Here is an 18,477-nt window from a genome sequence, read left to right on the forward strand (position 1 = left end):
ATCTGTTGCCAATCTTCCTCTATTTTGTATGTGGGTCTCCGCCCCAGCATGGCCATGAGTGGTGTAGGTTGGTGCCCAGGAACCAAACCTGGGCTGCTGAAGGGGAGTGCTCTGAACTTAACCATGAGACCACTGGGGCTGGCCCCGAAATCCACTCTTTCTTATTGGAACCTACCTTGTTTGTCCCTGCCCCAGACCCTTCAATGATTATGCATATTCCACTTCCTCAACATATTACGTAACTACTGCAGCTTCTGTTTACTGCAGTTTACAGTGATCTTGAATGTCTCTGATTTACTCTGACATTTATGGTGTGCCGGCTGCATATTGGTGGCATGAGATTACATACCCTCTGGCATGGTTTTAAGAAGATACTGAAGTAGAATGGAATAGAAAAATGAAATGTGCAAATGAAAGACAACCTAGAATATGCATCTTCTCCCATACCTCTTTCCACTCCTGCCATGGCCCTTGGGTTTTAGGTGGTGATGATTCACTAACTTTTCCCCAACTTTGGCATCATTTCATGCAGTTTTGTATACTTTATCTGAAACAAGAATCCAATGTAAGATTTATCTTCTTTCAAGTATAGGTAGCTATCTATATTATGTAAATACTCCAAGTTATTCATTTTGTGTATTTTTTATATTCACAATGTAAGCCCACCAGTTATTTTTTTTTAGTAGGATAATGACAGGCTGAAGCAAGGAAGAATCACCATAGAAGAATTTAGATCAATTTATCGAATTATAGCACACAGAGAAGAAATTATTGAGATTTTCAACACGTATTCTGGAAACCGGAAATTTCTTTTTGAAAAAAATCTGGCCGAGTTTTTGACACAAGAGCAGTTTTCACTTGACATGACTAAAAGTATTGCCTCTGAGATCATTCAAAAATATGAGCCTATTGAAGAAGGTATGCTTGCATTTCAAAGTTTTGTCAAATATTTACATGCAAAGTATTTTTTATGAATTATAGTTATCAAATTCAAATTTTAGATGGGTCAAATTTCTTCTGGATAATATCAAATATTGGCAGTTTTATTTTTGTATTTTATAGAATGTATATGCACCTTTTAGAAAGCTACTCTGTATAACCATGGCATTGTTTCCTACTTCCTTGTCCAGCGCCTTTATTTTAACTGCTTCCTTGTATATCTCAAGTGTTCAGAAACAAGTGTAAGTGTGGAAAGCAAGATAAGATTCTGTTACATGTACTGTAATGGAATAAAATGTCTTGATATTTATTAATAAGATAAAAACCGAGTTGTAGGCAGTCTTCCATTTTTATACATTATGTTATTGAAAATATACATGAATATTACATTAGCTAAATGAAAACATTTCTAAGATAGAAATAAAATATTACAAAATCATTAATTTCCCCACTGTCTACATGCATAAGTGTCTATAAACATTTTATAAACACTTAAACATGTTTGCTTTTTCTTCATTTTGAATACAGTCATCTGGTTTAAATTAAATGACCGTTTAGGTTAATGATCTATCATGTAATAATTTTTGATCTTTGTCCCATCATTGAACGGGTAAAACACTTCAAATTTTTTCACTTATGCTCATCTTTAAATAAAATAACAAAGATGTAACATAATAAAATATTCAGATAATTGCATAAAAAGCACTATTAAAGCATGATGTTTAAGCCTACAGAAATTAATAGAATAGCTCAAAATATTTATTTAACAAGGAAGGTATGCAAGTCCAAGTTCTGCCTTGAAAGTTGGTTTATGGCTACCAATGTTTAACGTATGATAATACAGATTCTAGCAAAACCAAACTTATTCCTTTATTGAGTCATATGTTCATAATTTATTCAAATATTTATTTGTGGCAACCAAGTATGTTTCTAGGGGCTGGAGATAACAGTGGAGAACAAGACACACTAGGTATTATATTCCTGATGGGGATTGGAGGGAGATTGACAACAAATAATTAAACACATAAAAGGATAATTTCAGAGAGTGCTATGTACTGTGAAAAAAAAATAGAGAAAGTGATAGAGAATAAACAACCCAGGAGGTCTAGTTCAGGTTGGATGTTTAGGAGAGTCCTTTCTGAGGATGTGATATTTGAGCTGAGACCTAAATGGTGAGAAAGAACCAGTCATGTGACAAAATGGGAGAACTGTCTGAGCTCGGAGGAAGAGAAGCGTTGGACTTGAGTTGGAGAATTCAAGGAACAAGAGGAGGACAGTGTGGCTGGAGCATGGAGCACGAGGGTGAGATGGGTTTGGAGATCAAACCGTGTTGGTCTTGTAGACCATAATTAACATTTTGGCTTCAAGACTCAGTGCCACATAAAGACTTTGGAGAGTTTTAAGCATTGTAGTGGTAAGAGTGAATGCAGGGCTAGTAAGAGTTTGGTCTGATCGCCATTAAAACTTTTGCAGGTTTGCAAGAAGATCAAGAGCTTGTGTCGGAATGTAAAACAACTACATCACTAAACTCACCTATTGAATTCAGCTGACTTCTTTTTTTTTTAAATAGCAGAGACTTTCTCTAAAGAAGTAGTAGATTGATCTATGTTCTGGCTCAAGCTCTTAAGTCATTGCCAATTGAAAACAACCAGTTCCTAGAGAAGTATTTCAGTAGCACTGATCCACTGAACATTCAAAAAAAAAATTACTTTGGCACGGTTACCTGCAGGTGGTAAATTAAAAAATACAAAAGGATAGTGGGATGGGGGCAGTGACATCTTGGAATTGTGTTTGCATTTTAACTATAGAGCCTTCCTCTGCCTCAGATAGTTTCACACACAGCCAAGACCTTGCACTGCATTTACATGCTTATTGGTCACTTTAGTGACTTATTAAGGCCAATTTGAATTATGATCTTATAGTTCCAAATACTACCAAGCTCCTCAATCTCATCCCATATTGGTACGTGATGTGTACCAAATGAGGTTTTTAAAAACCATGAGATTAATTCTCATGTCAATCTGGTAGTTTTTTTTTTTTTTTTTTTATTGATGTTTTAATGGTTTCTAACATTGTCAAATTTTGGGTTGTACATTTTTGTTTGTCCATCACCATATATATGACTCCCTTCACCCCTTTTGCCCAACCCTCACCCCCCACCCCCCACCCCCACCTCCACCCCCACTGCCCCTGGTAACCACAGTCCAGTTTTCTCTGTCCATGTGTTGGTTTATATTCCACATATGAGTGAGATCATACAGTGTTTGTCTTTCTCTTTCTGGCTTATTTCACTTAACATAATACTCTCCAGGCCCATCCATGTTGTTGCAAATGGGACGATTTTGTCTTTTTTTATGGCTGAGTAGTATTCCATTGTATATATATATACCACATTTTCTTAATCCAATCGTCTGTCGAGGGACACTTAGGTTGCTTCCACTTCTTGGCTATGGTGAATAATGCTGCAATGAACATAGGGGTGCATAAGCCTCTTTGGATTGTTGATTTCAGGTGCGTTGGATAGATTCCCAGTAGTGGGATGGCTGGATCATAGGGCATCTCTATTTTTAATTCTTTGAGGAATCTCCATACCATTTTCTATAGAGGCTGCACCAATTTGCATTCCCACCAGCTGTGTATGAGGGTTCCTGTTTCTCCACATCCTCTCCAACATTTGTTGTTTTTTGTCTTGGTGATTATAGCCATTCTAACGGGCGTGAGGTGGTATCTTAGTGTTGTTTTGATTTGCATTTCCCTGATGATTAGTGATGTTGAGCATCTTTTCATGTGCCTATTGGCCATCTGTATATCTTCCTTGGAGAAGTGTCTGTTCATTTCCTCTGCCCATTTTTTGATCGGGTTGTTTGTTTTTTTGTTGTTCAGTTGTGTGAGTTCTTTATATATTATGGAGATCAACCCCTTGTCTGATGTATGTTTTGCAAATATTCTCTCCCAGCTGGTGAGTTGTCTGTTCATCTTGATTCTGGTTTCATTTGTCTTATAAAAGCTCTTTAATCTGATAAAGTCCCACTTGTTTATTTTTTCTTTAGTTTCCCTAGTCTGGGTAGGCATGTCATCCGAAAACATTCCTTTAAAACCAATGTCAAATAGTGTGTTGCCTATATTTTCTTCTATGAGTTTTATAGTTTCAGGTCTCACCTTCAGGTCTTTGATCCCTTTTGAGTTAATTTTTGTGAATGGCGATAGCACATGGTCCACTTTCATTCTTTTGCGTGTGGCTGTCCAGTTTTCCAAGCACCATTTATTGAAGAGACTTTCCTTTCTCCATTGCATGTTCTTAGCACCTTTGTCGAAAATTAGCTGTCCGTATATGTGTGGTTTTATTTCTGGGCTTTCAATTCTGTTCCATCGATCTGTGTGTCTGTTTTTGTACCAGTACCATGCTGTTTTGATTACTATTGCTTTGTAGTATGTTCTGAAGTCAGGGATTGTGATGCCTCCTGCTTTGTTCTTTTTCTTTAGGATTTCTTTAGCTATTCGGGGTCTTTTGTTGCCCCATATAAATTTTAGTATTCTTTTTTCTATTTCTGTGAAGAATGTCATTGGGATTCTGATTGGGATTGCATTGAATCTGTAGATTGCTTTAGGTAATATAGACATTTTAACTATGTTTATTCTTCCAATCCACGTGCATGGGATATCTTTTGAATCTGGTAGTTTTTAAGCACACAAATGTTTGTTTTCTATTCCATTACCAAAGATATTTACTGAATTATTAAATAGTTCAAAAAATCTATAAGCCAATCATTACTAATTGCACCAGGAAAAAGAATAAATTCATGTAAATCATTCCTATTACAGTATATGATGCATTTGCCCCTTATTCCTCAATCTGCATGGCTTTGCAATAGAGAGATTGCATGTCTACAAACATGTTATGTATTTTCTTCTAGCTTTCATTTTTTTAACTAAAATTGTAATAGCATTTTAAATGCTGGCTTTCCCTTTTATTATGTCATAAACATTTACTTACGTCACTATATATTTTTTCTGATATTTTTTTTTCTTTTATTTTTTTTGTGAGGACATCAGCCCTGTGCTAACATCTGCCAATCCTCCTCTTTTTTTTGCTGAGGAAGACTAGCCGTGAGCTAACATCCATGCCCATCTTCCTCCACTTTATACGGGACGCCGCCACAGCATGGCTTGCCCAGCAGTGCGTCTGTGCACGCCCGGGATCCGAACTGGCGAACCCCGGGTGCCGCAGAGGAGCACTGGCACATAACTGCCTGAGCCAGCGGGCCGGCCCCTCTGATACATTATTTTTAATGGCTGCTTAGTATTGTACTGTATTTTGAGCTTTAATTTGTTTCCTTCCCTCATTTATTTTGCTTTTATAAATAATGCTAGTGTGAGCATTCTTGCACATCAATCTTTGTCTGAGTCTCTATTTCTAGCATAAAGTCCCAGAAATAAAATTCTTTGCCAAAGATCATTCTCTAGTCTAATGTGAATACTCACTTCAGCTCTTATTTTGAGACAAATTGAATTATCAACAAAAACAACAGCAACTAACATTTATGGAGCTAATATTTAGAACTAATATATAGGGGTAGGTGCTGGGCTTACTACCATTCCAAAGATAGGGAAAGGTTAAATAACGTGGTCATCATAGAACAAGTAAATAGATTTAACCCAAGCTGTCTGATTTCAGAGCCCATATTCTGCCTAAATAGATAATTTTGGTATATATTATACTGAGTATAAAAGTTCAGAGATAATTTACTACAGATGATAATATGCAAATGACCCAGTAATTCCATTCATAGGCATGTACCCAGCAGAAACGTGTACATGGTTTCACCAAAAGACATGTTCTGGTTGTTTATAGCAGCACTCTTTGTAATAGCCCCAAATTGGAAATTATCTAAATGTTCATCAAGAACAGAATCAATAAATAAATTGTGGGGTACTCATGCAATGGTACACAACAATGGGAATAAATAATGTCTAACTCGATGCAACTACAAGAATAAATCTTAGAAACAATGTTGAGCAAAATAAACCAGTCACAAAAAAATACATCCTGTGTTAGTTCATTTACATAAAGCACAAAAACCAGACAAAACTATTCTATGCTGTTAGAAGCCAAACATTGAATACCCTTGGGTTGGGGGGGAAAGATTGGAAAGTTAGCAGGAGGAAGGCTTCTGGGGCGCTGTAATGTTCTGTTCTTTTACCTGGGTGCTGGTTACCTAGATGTTTAGCTTGTGGAAATTCACTGATATATTATATATATACTTTTCTTGTATGTATTTTTTAAAACATTAAAAAATCAGAGACAATCAAATAACATATTCTCTACTTAAATGTTGGTATAGAAGAACTAAGTGTATTTATTAGAAAAATTTGTTTCCAAAGAAAAATTAGAAATAGTGTTAATATTAATTCTAAATGAATATTTTAGAAACGTGCTATACTACTGAATAAGTTTTAAAGTGAGATGTAATTTTTATACTGCTAATGATATTTCTGCATTCTTTTTACTTATTTTTTATAGTTAAGCAAGCACACCAGATGTCATTTGAAGGTTTTACAAGATACATGGATTCATCTGAATGTCTACTATTTAATAACAAGTGTGAAAGTGTTTATCAAGATATGAGTCATCCATTAAATGATTATTTTATCTCAAGTTCACATAACACATACTTGATATCTGACCAACTAGTGGGACCAAGTGACCTTTGGGGATATGTGAGGTATTTATTTTCATTTTTAAATCCACTACATTTTAAAACACTTGGAAGTTTCTGGTGGTGTCTACCTCAATAGCTAGTAATTCACAGTAAAAGCAGGCTACACATGTTATGCAAACACACAAGAAAGAGGAACTTTGATTTGTGCATATCTTGGAAATCCAACCTTTGAGTGGCTATATAATTTATTCTATGTATTAATATCATATACTTTCCTTCTAATTCTGCCTACTGACTTTCTCTTCCCAGTTATTGGCCCTCTGAAGTTTCCCAAATAATTGTATACTTCTTATAGGAAAACATATGAAGAAGACTTTTTAAAAATCATATTTAGCTAACCAGAATATCTTAGATTTAAAAAATGTAGTTAAAATTAATTACCAGACATCAGAAGACAGTGCTGTAAGTAAAACCAACACATAGAGGAAATTATGTAATTTGACATTTATAGATAATAATATATATATAGATTTATATGTCAAATGATTTACATAGATGAAAAGCAATCTATGCTGCATCTCCTATTTTGCATCCTTCAATGCATCATACTGTTAATACCAGGCTTCAGTTTAGTCAGTCAGCTGAGGATATGGCGATGAGCAAGATTTTCAAAGCTGCTGTGCTCATCCGTTCATGGGACTAGACAGACAACAAGCAGGTAAACAAATTGATATTTTCAGGGACTGATGAGTCATATGGAAATGATGACTAGGGTAAAGTGATAGAAAGTAACTGCAGGGTGGAGGGTGTTACTTTAGTTAAAAGGTCAGGAAAGACTTCTCAAGAGGTGACATAGTTGTGGTCTGAGTGATAATCAAGAGGACACCTCTAAAAGATCTGGTAGGAAGCGCATGTTAAGTAGAAGAAATAATAAGTGCTTGGCATGTCCAGATGAGAGAAAGAAGCAGTTGTGGCTGGAAACAAGTAAATGGAGAATGAAGAGAGATGAGTTTGAGGAGGGTGAAATTGCACAGCCTAAAGAATAGGTAGAAACAGCACTATAAATTGCACAGCCTAAAGAATATGTAGAAACAGCACTATGCATTGCACCATCTTGGCGGTGCTGGTACCGCGGCTGGCACATATTAGTTCCATGTCAGGCCATGCTGACAGAAAATAAGAAGAAAAGTGTGTTCAGTTCAACACAACAACTTGTCTTTGTTATGGATTTATTTATGCATTTATTGTAAAATCACAAATAGTCTTTGGAATGTTTTGACACTATGCTATACATTTTTAATGATCCAGGAATGACAATTTATTTTGTTTAAATTTTGCTAGTGCCCTTGTGAAAGGATGCCGTTGTCTGGAAATTGACTGCTGGGATGGATCACAAAATGAACCTGTTGTGTACCACGGGTATACACTCACCAGCAAGCTTCTGTTCAAAACTGTTATTCAAGCGATACACAAATATGCGTTCATTGTACGTGCATACCTTTGTTAAATTATAGTTATTTAAACATAATATAATTTACTTGTTTAGAGTAATTCTTGGCCTTAGTTTAGATCAGTGATATTTCAAGTTGTGGGTAATGATCCACCCGTAGGCAGTGAAATCCATATAGCATATAGTTAAAGGTAGATTTATCAAAGTTAATCTCAGGTAGTAAGGCACACGTTGTTTAATGGAACTTTTTAATTACATAATATACAAGAAATGTGTGTGTGTGCATATTGCATCACAATGTAAAATATATTTCTTACTTTGAATTATGGCCAGAAAAGCTTGAGAAATACTGGTCTATATCATAGTAAATATTTTTTCAATATTCAACTATTTTACTTTCAAGACACAAAAATCAAATGTGTCAGAAATGTATCATCTCAATTGTTGACATTTTTTATGACTATGATAGCTATTCATACAGTAAAGAATGTTTAGAAGTTTACTTTGGATTTGAAAATTATTATTCAATTTATTGAAGTTATAGATTCAAAGATCTAGTTCTTTCTAGTCTAAATTCAGTTTACAAATCCTAATCTATAAATTGAGCAGGTTTTAACGATCACTCAATTTTGAATAATACATTGTTCCATTTACAAACTTGGCTAATTAAGCACCTTCAGACATTTTAAATTGTTTTTGTAAGCTTAGCATATTTGATTTCTTTTGTAAGTACTTCAATTATAGTGCAATTGAAGAGATTTAACAAAATCTTACTGAGTACTTCAATGTATATCTAATAAATTAAACTTACAAATTTGATAAACCTAAAGTTTTCCTAAATAGGTCAATACATTATCTGTAAACATAAACATAATTTGAAATCCAAATTTAAATCAATTGCTCTATTATTTATTAGAAATAGAGTATAAAATACTAAATATAAACAAAATATAAAGACAAAATATGAAAAATTTATATCTTAATATAAAACATTGATATCTAGCATTGATTCTCTTAAACATCTAATTTCTAAAGTTATATCTCTACCCAAACTTCTCCCTAGAATTCTACACCAGTATAGATAACTACCCATTTGACATTTCCACTTGCATATTCAATAGGCATGTGTAACTCAACATGTTTAGAATTGAGCTCCAGATATTCCTTTTTCTCCCAGTCCTGCTCTCCTGTGGTCTTCTCCATCTCAGTCAATGGTAACTTCTATGTGTTCAAGCCTAAATCATTGTTGTCAGCTTTAACCTTCCCCTCCTTTCTCTCGAATCCCTCAATAAGTTCTTCAGCAAATCCTCTTGGCTCTACTTTTGACATATGCTGAATTTAACCCCTTCTCCTCATTCTTACTGTCACTGTCCTAGTCAACCACCATCACCTCTCACCTGGCTTATTGCAATGTCTTCATATCCAATGTTCTTCCTTCAGTCCCTCCTCCCCTACAGTTTCATCTCAATGTCTCAGCCAGTGTGACTTTTTGGTAACTCAAATCATTCCTCTTCTCAAAACCTTCAATCCCACTCAAAATAAAAGCTAAAATCCATACTGTGACTCCCAGGGGCCTCCATGACTTGTTTTCTGTTACCTCTCTGACCTCTCCCACTCTTCTCTCCCTTGTTCACTTGGCCATTCTGACCTTCTTACTCTTTTTCAGACACATCTTAAAGCCTTTGCACTTGCTACTTCCTTTATCTGAAATACTCTTCCCAAATATTTGCATAGCAAACTCTCTCACTTCATTCAGGGTGGGTAACTGAGGAAATAAAGGGAAATAGAGGCAATCATAAAATTCAAAGGCCTTGCAAGGATGGAAACCCCTATAGAATCTAAGACTCCAAAGAATAAAAGATGAAATGAAAAAAGGCTTTGAAGAGCAAAGACTCAATGAGACTTCTCAGTTGAATAGGATGACTCCGTTTTGCAGCAAAGCTTAGATTGAAGATTAAACTTTCTACTCAAGACAGTCACTATTAATTTGGGAAAGCAAGAGCAATGAAATAAAATAGACTTGATAACTGAGACTAGGAAAGAGCTTTGAGTATCATTACTGGCGTATGTAACTTACTAGAAAGAAATATATAAGAAATCTAAATTTTTGAGGGAGTTACATTGCCAAAAACAAAATAAAACACAAGTCCAAGTCGTAGGTGAGCTTTAGAACAACCTTGGTCAGGAAGTGAGCAGCAAAAGTTGCTTGACTTTAAGGAAAGCAAACTCAACCCCTACTTTAGATGTGGCCAAGGAGTGTAAAAGATAAGAGAAACTTCCCAGAGGGTGGAGCCAAGGACCACAGAAAACTAAAAATGAGCTCTCTCTGGTGAGTGAAGTCAGGGCCGAATAGAGGGATCCATCTGCTATGCTATCTATTTGCCCAGTCTCAAAATAACTTATTATATTTGGGAAATAATTTTGCACTGTTATCTTGATATTAGACTGAGTCAATATGTATATGTGGGTATATATGAGAAGGTCACTGTAGTAGGCTGAATAAGGGCTCCCAAAGATATTAGGTTCTAACTCCTGGAATCTGTAAACGTTACTTTATTTGGAAAAAGGGTCATTGCTGACATGATGAAGTTAAGGACGTTGAGGTGAGATTATCCTGGATTATCTGGATGGGCCCTAAATACCATCATGTGTATCTTTGTAAGAGAGAGGTAGAGGGGGATTTAACACACGCAGAGGAGAAGGCAATGTGACAACGAGTAGCAGAGATTGGAGTGATGCACTGCAAGCCAAGGAATGTTGGCAACCACCAGAAGCTGGAAGAGGCAAGGAACAGATCTCCCTGCAGCCTGCTGAGACCTTGATTTTAGTCAGTGAAACTGATTTTAAAATTTGGCCTTCAGAATTGTGAAAGAATATATTTCTGTTGTTTCAAGAAACCAACTTTGTGATAATTTGTTACAGCAACCACAAGAAACTAATATATTCATACATTAAAAAGGCATAATATTTTATCTCCTATTCAAAGGTCTGTGATAATACAGAAGACCTTGCAATTCCTTGGTTGTTTACAAGTTGGTAAATTTGTGCCCTGATAATTATACATGGAAAGAAAATAAGAAAGTAATTTTGAATAAGATCTCAAAATGAGTGTTGTTCTCTATTGTGCGGCAAATTTCAAAGTTACAGTGGTGACAAAGGGCAGAAAATATCTTTGTAGGGTCATCTTTAGTTAACAGATCCTCTTTATTATTAAAAACTGAGAATATCTTTATCATTGTTTCTAATTACAAAGCAATAAATTTTGATTATAGAATCTAAAACTGAAAAAGTAGAAAATTAACATTCCCCCTAACTTATCAGTGTTAAAGTTTTTCCTTTGCATTTTAAAATATATATTAAATATATAATTTAAAAAATAAAAATGTAGAATTTTACTCTTTGGCAACTTGCTTTTCTTCATAAGACTATATTGTAGATAGCTTTCTATAGCAGTATACATAGGTCTACCTCCTTCTTCACAGCTCTATATCATTCCTTTAAATGGATATGCCATAATTTATTTAAACAACTACCCACTGTTGGATGCTTCAATTGGTTCCTATATTTCTAGTGCAAATAGTAATAATTTTCCTTTTGATACAGATTTAATGTTCCCTGTCTTGTAAAACTCAAAAGTACTTTCAGTTTAAAGAATATTGAATTATTTTGCAAAGGTACTGAACCTTAGAAGTAAGTTTTAAAATAGATTAAGTGTTTCTATCAATTGCATTCAAGGTATTGAAGAGTTCTGGTCAATAACTGTAGTCACGGTTAATTTTTTAGACCTCTGACTACCCGGTGGTGCTCTCTTTAGAAAATCACTGCTCCCCTTCCCAGCAAGAAGTGATAGCAGACAATTTGCAGTCTATTCTTGGAGAGGCCCTGCTTTCTGATATCCTTGATGATTTTCTAGACAAACTACCATCACCAGAGGTAATACGTTGTCTGAGAAGTTCAGATTAAGAAAAAAAGAAAAAGCGTGTCACTATTATATTGGCACATGAAACTGGGTTAGAGATCAATGAAAATTCCTAGTTTGGATTATTTATAGAGGTGTATCTTTGCAATGTGTTGCCTAGGAAATGTTCCCGTGAACAGTTAGGTGAATATATTTTGATAAAGAGAATATATAGAGATATATGTAAAAACCCACATTTTTATTGTGTGTCAGACCCCATGAGTCCAAAATTTCAAGTCAGTTAATACGAGGCCACAGGAAATTGGTGTGTTTTAGAAGCAAAAGACTAAGTATGAGGCAAAGATCTAGGCTGTCAATAGAGTCCATGCCCAATACCTTAGCATCTAGGTGGCAGGTTTTTTTAATCTGCTCTTTTTTATTTTCCTGTCTCTAGGGTGCCTTTCCATTTTCAGTTGAGTGTACTCAAGAATTGGGTTTAAAAAAGCGCCCTCACCCTACCCTCAGGATTTCAATTCCTTCTCCATCCTCTTTATTTTATTATTCTCTGTCTCAACCCAAGTTTCCATTTCCTCATCTCCTCACAACCTACCTAATCAAGTCTCCTCTGCTACTTGCACCACAGTAACTATCTCGTGTGGTCATCAAAGACTTTCCTACTGGTGAATTCTAATGGATCTATTTCAGTCTTCATCTGCTTTGTTCCTTGGCAACATTCAATACTGTGGACACCTACTGCTGTTCCTTGAAACATTTTCTTCTGTGTAATCACATTCTTTAGGCCTTCCTCATTCTTCTCTGGCCTCTCCTCAGTTGCCTCTGCCGGCCCATTCTCCTCACCCGAAATTTTATCAGACAATAAATGAGCTTTTTCTCTTTTGCATGATAGTATTATCCAAGAACCAGTAGTTTAGTTTTGACATGTCATCATTTTGGTAGGTAGAGCAGTATTTTTGAAATATTTGAATATTTCCCTTTATAGTTTTCCTTATTTTACATAGATGAGTGGAAAGTTCAAAGAGGAAAGTGTTGTGACACTAGTGACAAGAAGTATAGGACTCATAATAGAATTGAGATGGACAAAAATAAATTGAATAAATGGAAAAAAACTGTGACTCTTTCACCTCATAAGAATGCTCACAGACTAAATGTGTTCCATCATGACAGAAAAGGAATATTAAAGAACTTGTGCAAAGTGCTGGAATGTATCATCAAAAATTTAATCTAAGAGTTGTGATGTAATTCAGAAAATTATAATAATTTTTAGCTTACTAGAAATTGGATCCGTCCTCCCATTATTTATACATCTGTTTTTTAGCATTCAGATATGTAGGTTTCATTAAATTTTTTGCTTCCGTACTAAAGCAAGAAGATGCTTTACAATGAGTAAATGAGGAATTAGAGATAAAGCCATTTTCTTATACTGCACTTAGTCTTCAGTGTACAAAAGAATTGCCTGGAGACTTATTAAAGTGGCATAATTTCAGTCCCGCAACTCAAGATTCTGATTCTCTAATTTTGAAGTAGATCCCAAGAATCTGTTCCTTTAACAAGCACCCCAGGTGATGCATTTGATACATGTGGTTGCAGAGTACATTTTGATAAACTCTGTTTGAGAGAGTAATATAAGGGCCATGGTGAAAGACAGAGGCCCAAGATGATGGAGTAGTTTGAATTGGTACATGAGGGTGGGAAAGGAAGGGAAAATTAAAGCTCCTTGAAGAAAAGACCTTTATTTCATAGTCCACATTTCAGCAGCATTGTATATAACATAGTAGGCACTTAATAAATATATTTGTTAAATTAATGAATATTTGAAAAGGCCGAGAATAACTAAGTGAAAGAAAGGAATTAGAAGGCTTTGGATTTAGAATGAGTGACCCTGATGGTGAATTTTGCCCTGCGCCTAGTTTTGATGGACATGAAATATTAAATTGAGGATGATTGTGTGCAATGCAGTTAAAATGTAAAGAAGATATACAAATCTTTAATTTAAATTTACTCCATAGTTGATGCCAGACATTATAATAGACATTTTTACATACCTGATCTCATGTAATACTTTTTAATGTTGCATAAGAGAGTGATGACCTGAAGTATTTACTACCAGAAGTTGTAACATTCTAACTTCTGTAACATTGCAAGTATTTTAACATATATATATATATACATATATATATTTTTTTTTTCCATGTATTTCAAATTTTTTGAATAGTAGCACTTTGTGGAATGTAAAGGAAATGGAGCTACAGTAAGTCTCAATCTTAATAGGGTTATTTTTTTTGGTGAATTTTGGTCAACACCAAGATATCACTGATTTCTATTAGGGTGTTTATGGGGGTATGGAAAAAGATGATGCTCTTATGCTCTTACATATCTTACTACTATGGGCTAATTGAAAATATAATGAGAGACTTTTCAATAACAATTACAAATGCAAACTTTTATGTAAATGTGTAATTGTATCTCTCTCTCAAATTTTTTCTGTAGGCATTAAAATTCAAAATATTAGTTAGAAACAAGAAAATAGGGACCTTAAGGGAAACCCGTGAAAGAAAAGGTACTGATAAGCATGGTCAGATAGAGGAATATGAAGAAATTGAAGAGACAGATCAAGAGGAGGAAGAGGACGAAGAGAAAGAATCAGAAATATGGGATATTTTAAAAGATAATCCAGAAAAGGAAACGGAGTCCAAAGGGGTGGCTGGCTTACCACTATTCAAGAAAAAGAGGGTGAGATGATACTCTGTGAAAATCTTACAAGAGATTGAAAAGTTTTTCTTATGTTCTTATTGGTGGAGAATTAAAAAAAATTTTTTTGGAGGGAAAAATCTTTTTCCTCCTTATAAAAATTCTAGTCTATCATTTAAAATTTGTTTGGAAAAAATTAGCAGTGGAAAAGAAATTTTAAAAGTTATCTCTTTTCCTGTGTTAGCTGTTTTTAAATTTTTTTTCTCTATAGTCGACAAATATTGTGCATTCTTATGTACTAGGCATTGTGCAGTCTACAAAAGACACAGAGATAAACAACATAATATCTCTGCCCTCAAGGAGATCAGACTGTCAGGGACAAGAAAGTCATTGTTTACAATATATAGTATTATAAGTATACAAATTAGCATGACAAAAGGAGGTATATCAGGTTGCAAGTGACACAAAACTAATTCAGCTGGTTTAAGTAAAATGTGAATTAATTAATTGACCTATATAAATGAAAAGTTCAGGGAAAGGGATTCTAATCTCAGGAATGACTTGGTATAGTGTCTCAAGCAAAGTCCACAGCACCTTATTTGTTTCTCCAACTATGGCCTCACTTTCTCTCTATTGGTGCAAGACTTTGCAAATCTTCAGTTTTATACGCTTTCGGGTTCAAATCTAGTGGAAGGCCTTTCTATCTCTCAGCTGAACAAGCAAATTCTTTTTGTACATTGGCTATGATCCAGTTATGTGCACTTCCCTGAACCAATTACTATTGCTAGGGGTGTGTAAAGCTCTGGTTAGCCAGGCCCAAACCACATTATCGATACTTAAGCACATAGATTGAGCATGAGCAAGAAAGGTTTTTCCAAAACAAAAATTGGGAAGGGGCTAACAGAAGTGTAGAAGGTGTAGATACTGGGCTGTAAAAGAGCAAATGTACAATAAACAATAGAAGTTATTCCAAAATTTTAGATCACTCTGGAAATATACTTAATCATAAATAAGATTCCTAAATTTGTAAAGTTCATGAGAATAAACTGAGATCTTTGGGAAAAAGGAAATAGCAACAATTGTCATCCTCAATACTTATTACATTAATTGGTCTTTTATTATGTTTCATATTGATGTTAAATACCATTGTCATAAAAATAATCACATTGACCCCATCCAAATATTTTTGAGGAGATAATCTTATGAAAAGACTGAAATCATTGATTTGAAAGCATATTTTCTTTCTCGGAAAATGAATTTTTCAACTGATTAGTGCAAGAATGTGAAATTACTGCATTTTATTTTTACACCACAAGGTAAAAGTGGCTCTGGCCCTGTCTGATCTCGTCATTTATACAAAAGCCGAGAAGTTCAGAAGCTTCCACCATTCAAGACTGCATCAACAATTTAATGAAAGTAATTCTATTGGGGAGACAAAAGCAAGAAAACTTTCAAAGCTGAGAGGTAAATTCTTATGATTCAGACCGATGAAGTGTGTAAGTAAGTTATATTCACCACGAAGGTGTCAAGATTGATCAATGATATTTATAAAAAGTACATTCTCATAAAATTTCAATGTATTTGGCATACTTTAAAAAGGAGTTATATGCCTCAGGTTACATTAAGTTTTATTTCATAGAACTCCACCAATAATAAACTTCTTTAAGTTATGAAATTTTGATTGAGAATGACTACTTTGGACACTTTGGTAGTTGGGGCTGTGACGAGCAGTTTATGTGGGAGAGCAGTGAGTGACAGGGCTGCAGAGGTCGGTAGAGCCATATTACAAGGGACTTAAACTTTGTCCTGGAATCAAAGGTGAGCAGGAGAAGATTGAAATCTCAGGAGTCACATGATCCCTTGTGTGTCTCTGAAAGATGCCTCTGATAGCAGTGTAAGGGTGAGACTGCCTGTAGAGCAGAGACGGTGAAGGCTATGGCAGTGAGAGTGGAGCCAAGGTGAATTTTGTGGACTCACCAGGCATCTACAGTTACATAGACCTAGAGGCTGTATGTCTAAGGTGACAGAGAGGGAGGACATGGCACATAGGCCAGACTACCAGATAGCTGTGCAGAGGGTGCACTGCCACTGCACATCTGCAGAGGTACCATTTGTATCTTCTTTTACTGTCTTCTGATTCTAAATCAGAGGTGGGTTATCCTGTTTGGTAGAGCCCAAGATGCAACAGGCCTGGGAAAGAGAATGGGAAGCAGACCCTACCCTCTTCTCAGACTTATATGGTGGGGAATATCCTTAACTTAAAAAGGGATGGGCAATTAAGAATCAGGTGACTCTCCAAATCCTTCTAAAAAATCACGATCTACCATCTTGTGTAGAAACACCACGGCAGGAAAATCAGCACCTGCAACTGACTTGAGAAAAGCTGTTGGCTGTTGGGAGATGCAGGTTCTGATTTATTGTTGGTTAATCTCATTGGTTTGGCCACTGGTACCCACGTCAGCTCATCTCCTCGAATTGCCTATTAGAGAGACCCTGGATATTTTAGGGCCTTTTTGTTTGTTTTTTAAACTATGGATTGTGACCAAAAATCAATTCAGTAGGTCTGGACCACAGTTAAAATAATAGAGTGGAGTGGAATGGAATGGAATAGAATAGAATAGAATAATAGAATAGAAAAGAGTACATTGTATGCATTAAGAAAAAGTATTGTTTTATGAGGTAATTATGTGTGTGTGTGTGTTGTGTGTTGGGTTGTGATGTAAAATATATTTCTTACTGTGAAGTATTATCAGCAGAGTTTGAATTTGAATGACCTACTTTTCTAACCTTTGTCCTTTCAAACTGTTGGATGGTTTTCATTGTTGTTTTGGGGACCAGACCTCTGGGCACAGCAAAAGTAGTTAGAATTCTCTCATTCTTGTCATATTAAACACTTGCTCAAAATTTGAAAAGGGACTGGGTAGGTCTGAGTAGAGTCATGAAGTGTGGCATCACCATCTCTTTGCAAAGAGCATAGAGCATTTTTCATGCACCAGAAGTCAGCAGTAAATAACTAATGATGTGAACAAAGGTATAATGCAAGGATGTCCATCATTATTAAAAACATAATAAACATCATTAATAGGGAAAAAACATAAACAGAACTTCTCATATGTGTGAATACTTTTCAGTTACTTTAAAAATAATGTGGTAGGTGAATATTATTGAAATGGAATGATTTTCATGTTATTTTAGTAAGTAAAAAAATTGAAGTTTATGAAAGGGAATAAACAATAGGATTCAATTAAAAAATAAGGGTATACTTATGACAAAAGACTGGAAAGATATATACCAAGAGGTTATCAGTGGTTATTAATTGAGTGATGAGATTATACATGGTTTTCACTCTTATTTGATTTTCTCATTTATCTTGAACATAAATTACATTTGTAATTTCTAAAGGTTAATCTCGGAAGTATCAAAGTCGTACTATGTTAAGGGTCCTTAGTGATCATTCATGTTTATCAGTTTGCAGATGGGAAAAATTAAGACCCAGAAGAGTATGTGTTTTACCAAAAGATAAACATGTAGTTTAGGACTGGATAAAGGATCTTGATACTTGGACACAGATGGTGCATTTATACATGAGTAGCTTCAAAATACACTTGCTCTCAGGAGTATATAACTTTTAAAAATGAGTGCTGATGAAGTTAACTGTAATTACTGTTAACTTTAGTAACTGTAATTTTGTACTTGACAATGCTTCCTAAAGAACAGTGTTTAGGATGAGGGTGGCAATGATTCTGTTCTAGTTTGACTAGCAAATATAGTAGGATACAGGCAATAACCATTTGTCCTGTGACAGGTGACCACATGAACAG

The 18,477-nt window shown here is 35.1% G+C and overlaps 1 protein-coding gene across 1 annotated transcript in view; it reads left to right on the forward strand.

Moving 5' to 3' along the window:
- Positions 1–848: 848 nt before the first annotated feature.
- Positions 849–18,477, forward strand: part of PLCZ1 (phospholipase C zeta 1) — a 32,645-nt gene continuing 15,016 nt past the window's right edge. The window contains 6 exon segments of the mRNA XM_058558689.1: positions 849–918; positions 6,461–6,662; positions 7,941–8,085; positions 11,833–11,982; positions 14,456–14,713; positions 15,973–16,120. Of these exon segments, the coding sequence (XP_058414672.1) occupies positions 864–918; positions 6,461–6,662; positions 7,941–8,085; positions 11,833–11,982; positions 14,456–14,713; positions 15,973–16,120 (958 nt within the window). The 5' untranslated portion in view covers positions 849–863.

Source organism: Diceros bicornis, chromosome 17 (genome assembly GCF_020826845.1).
Source record: "Diceros bicornis minor isolate mBicDic1 chromosome 17, mDicBic1.mat.cur, whole genome shotgun sequence".
Lineage (NCBI taxonomy): Eukaryota > Metazoa > Chordata > Mammalia > Perissodactyla > Rhinocerotidae > Diceros > Diceros bicornis.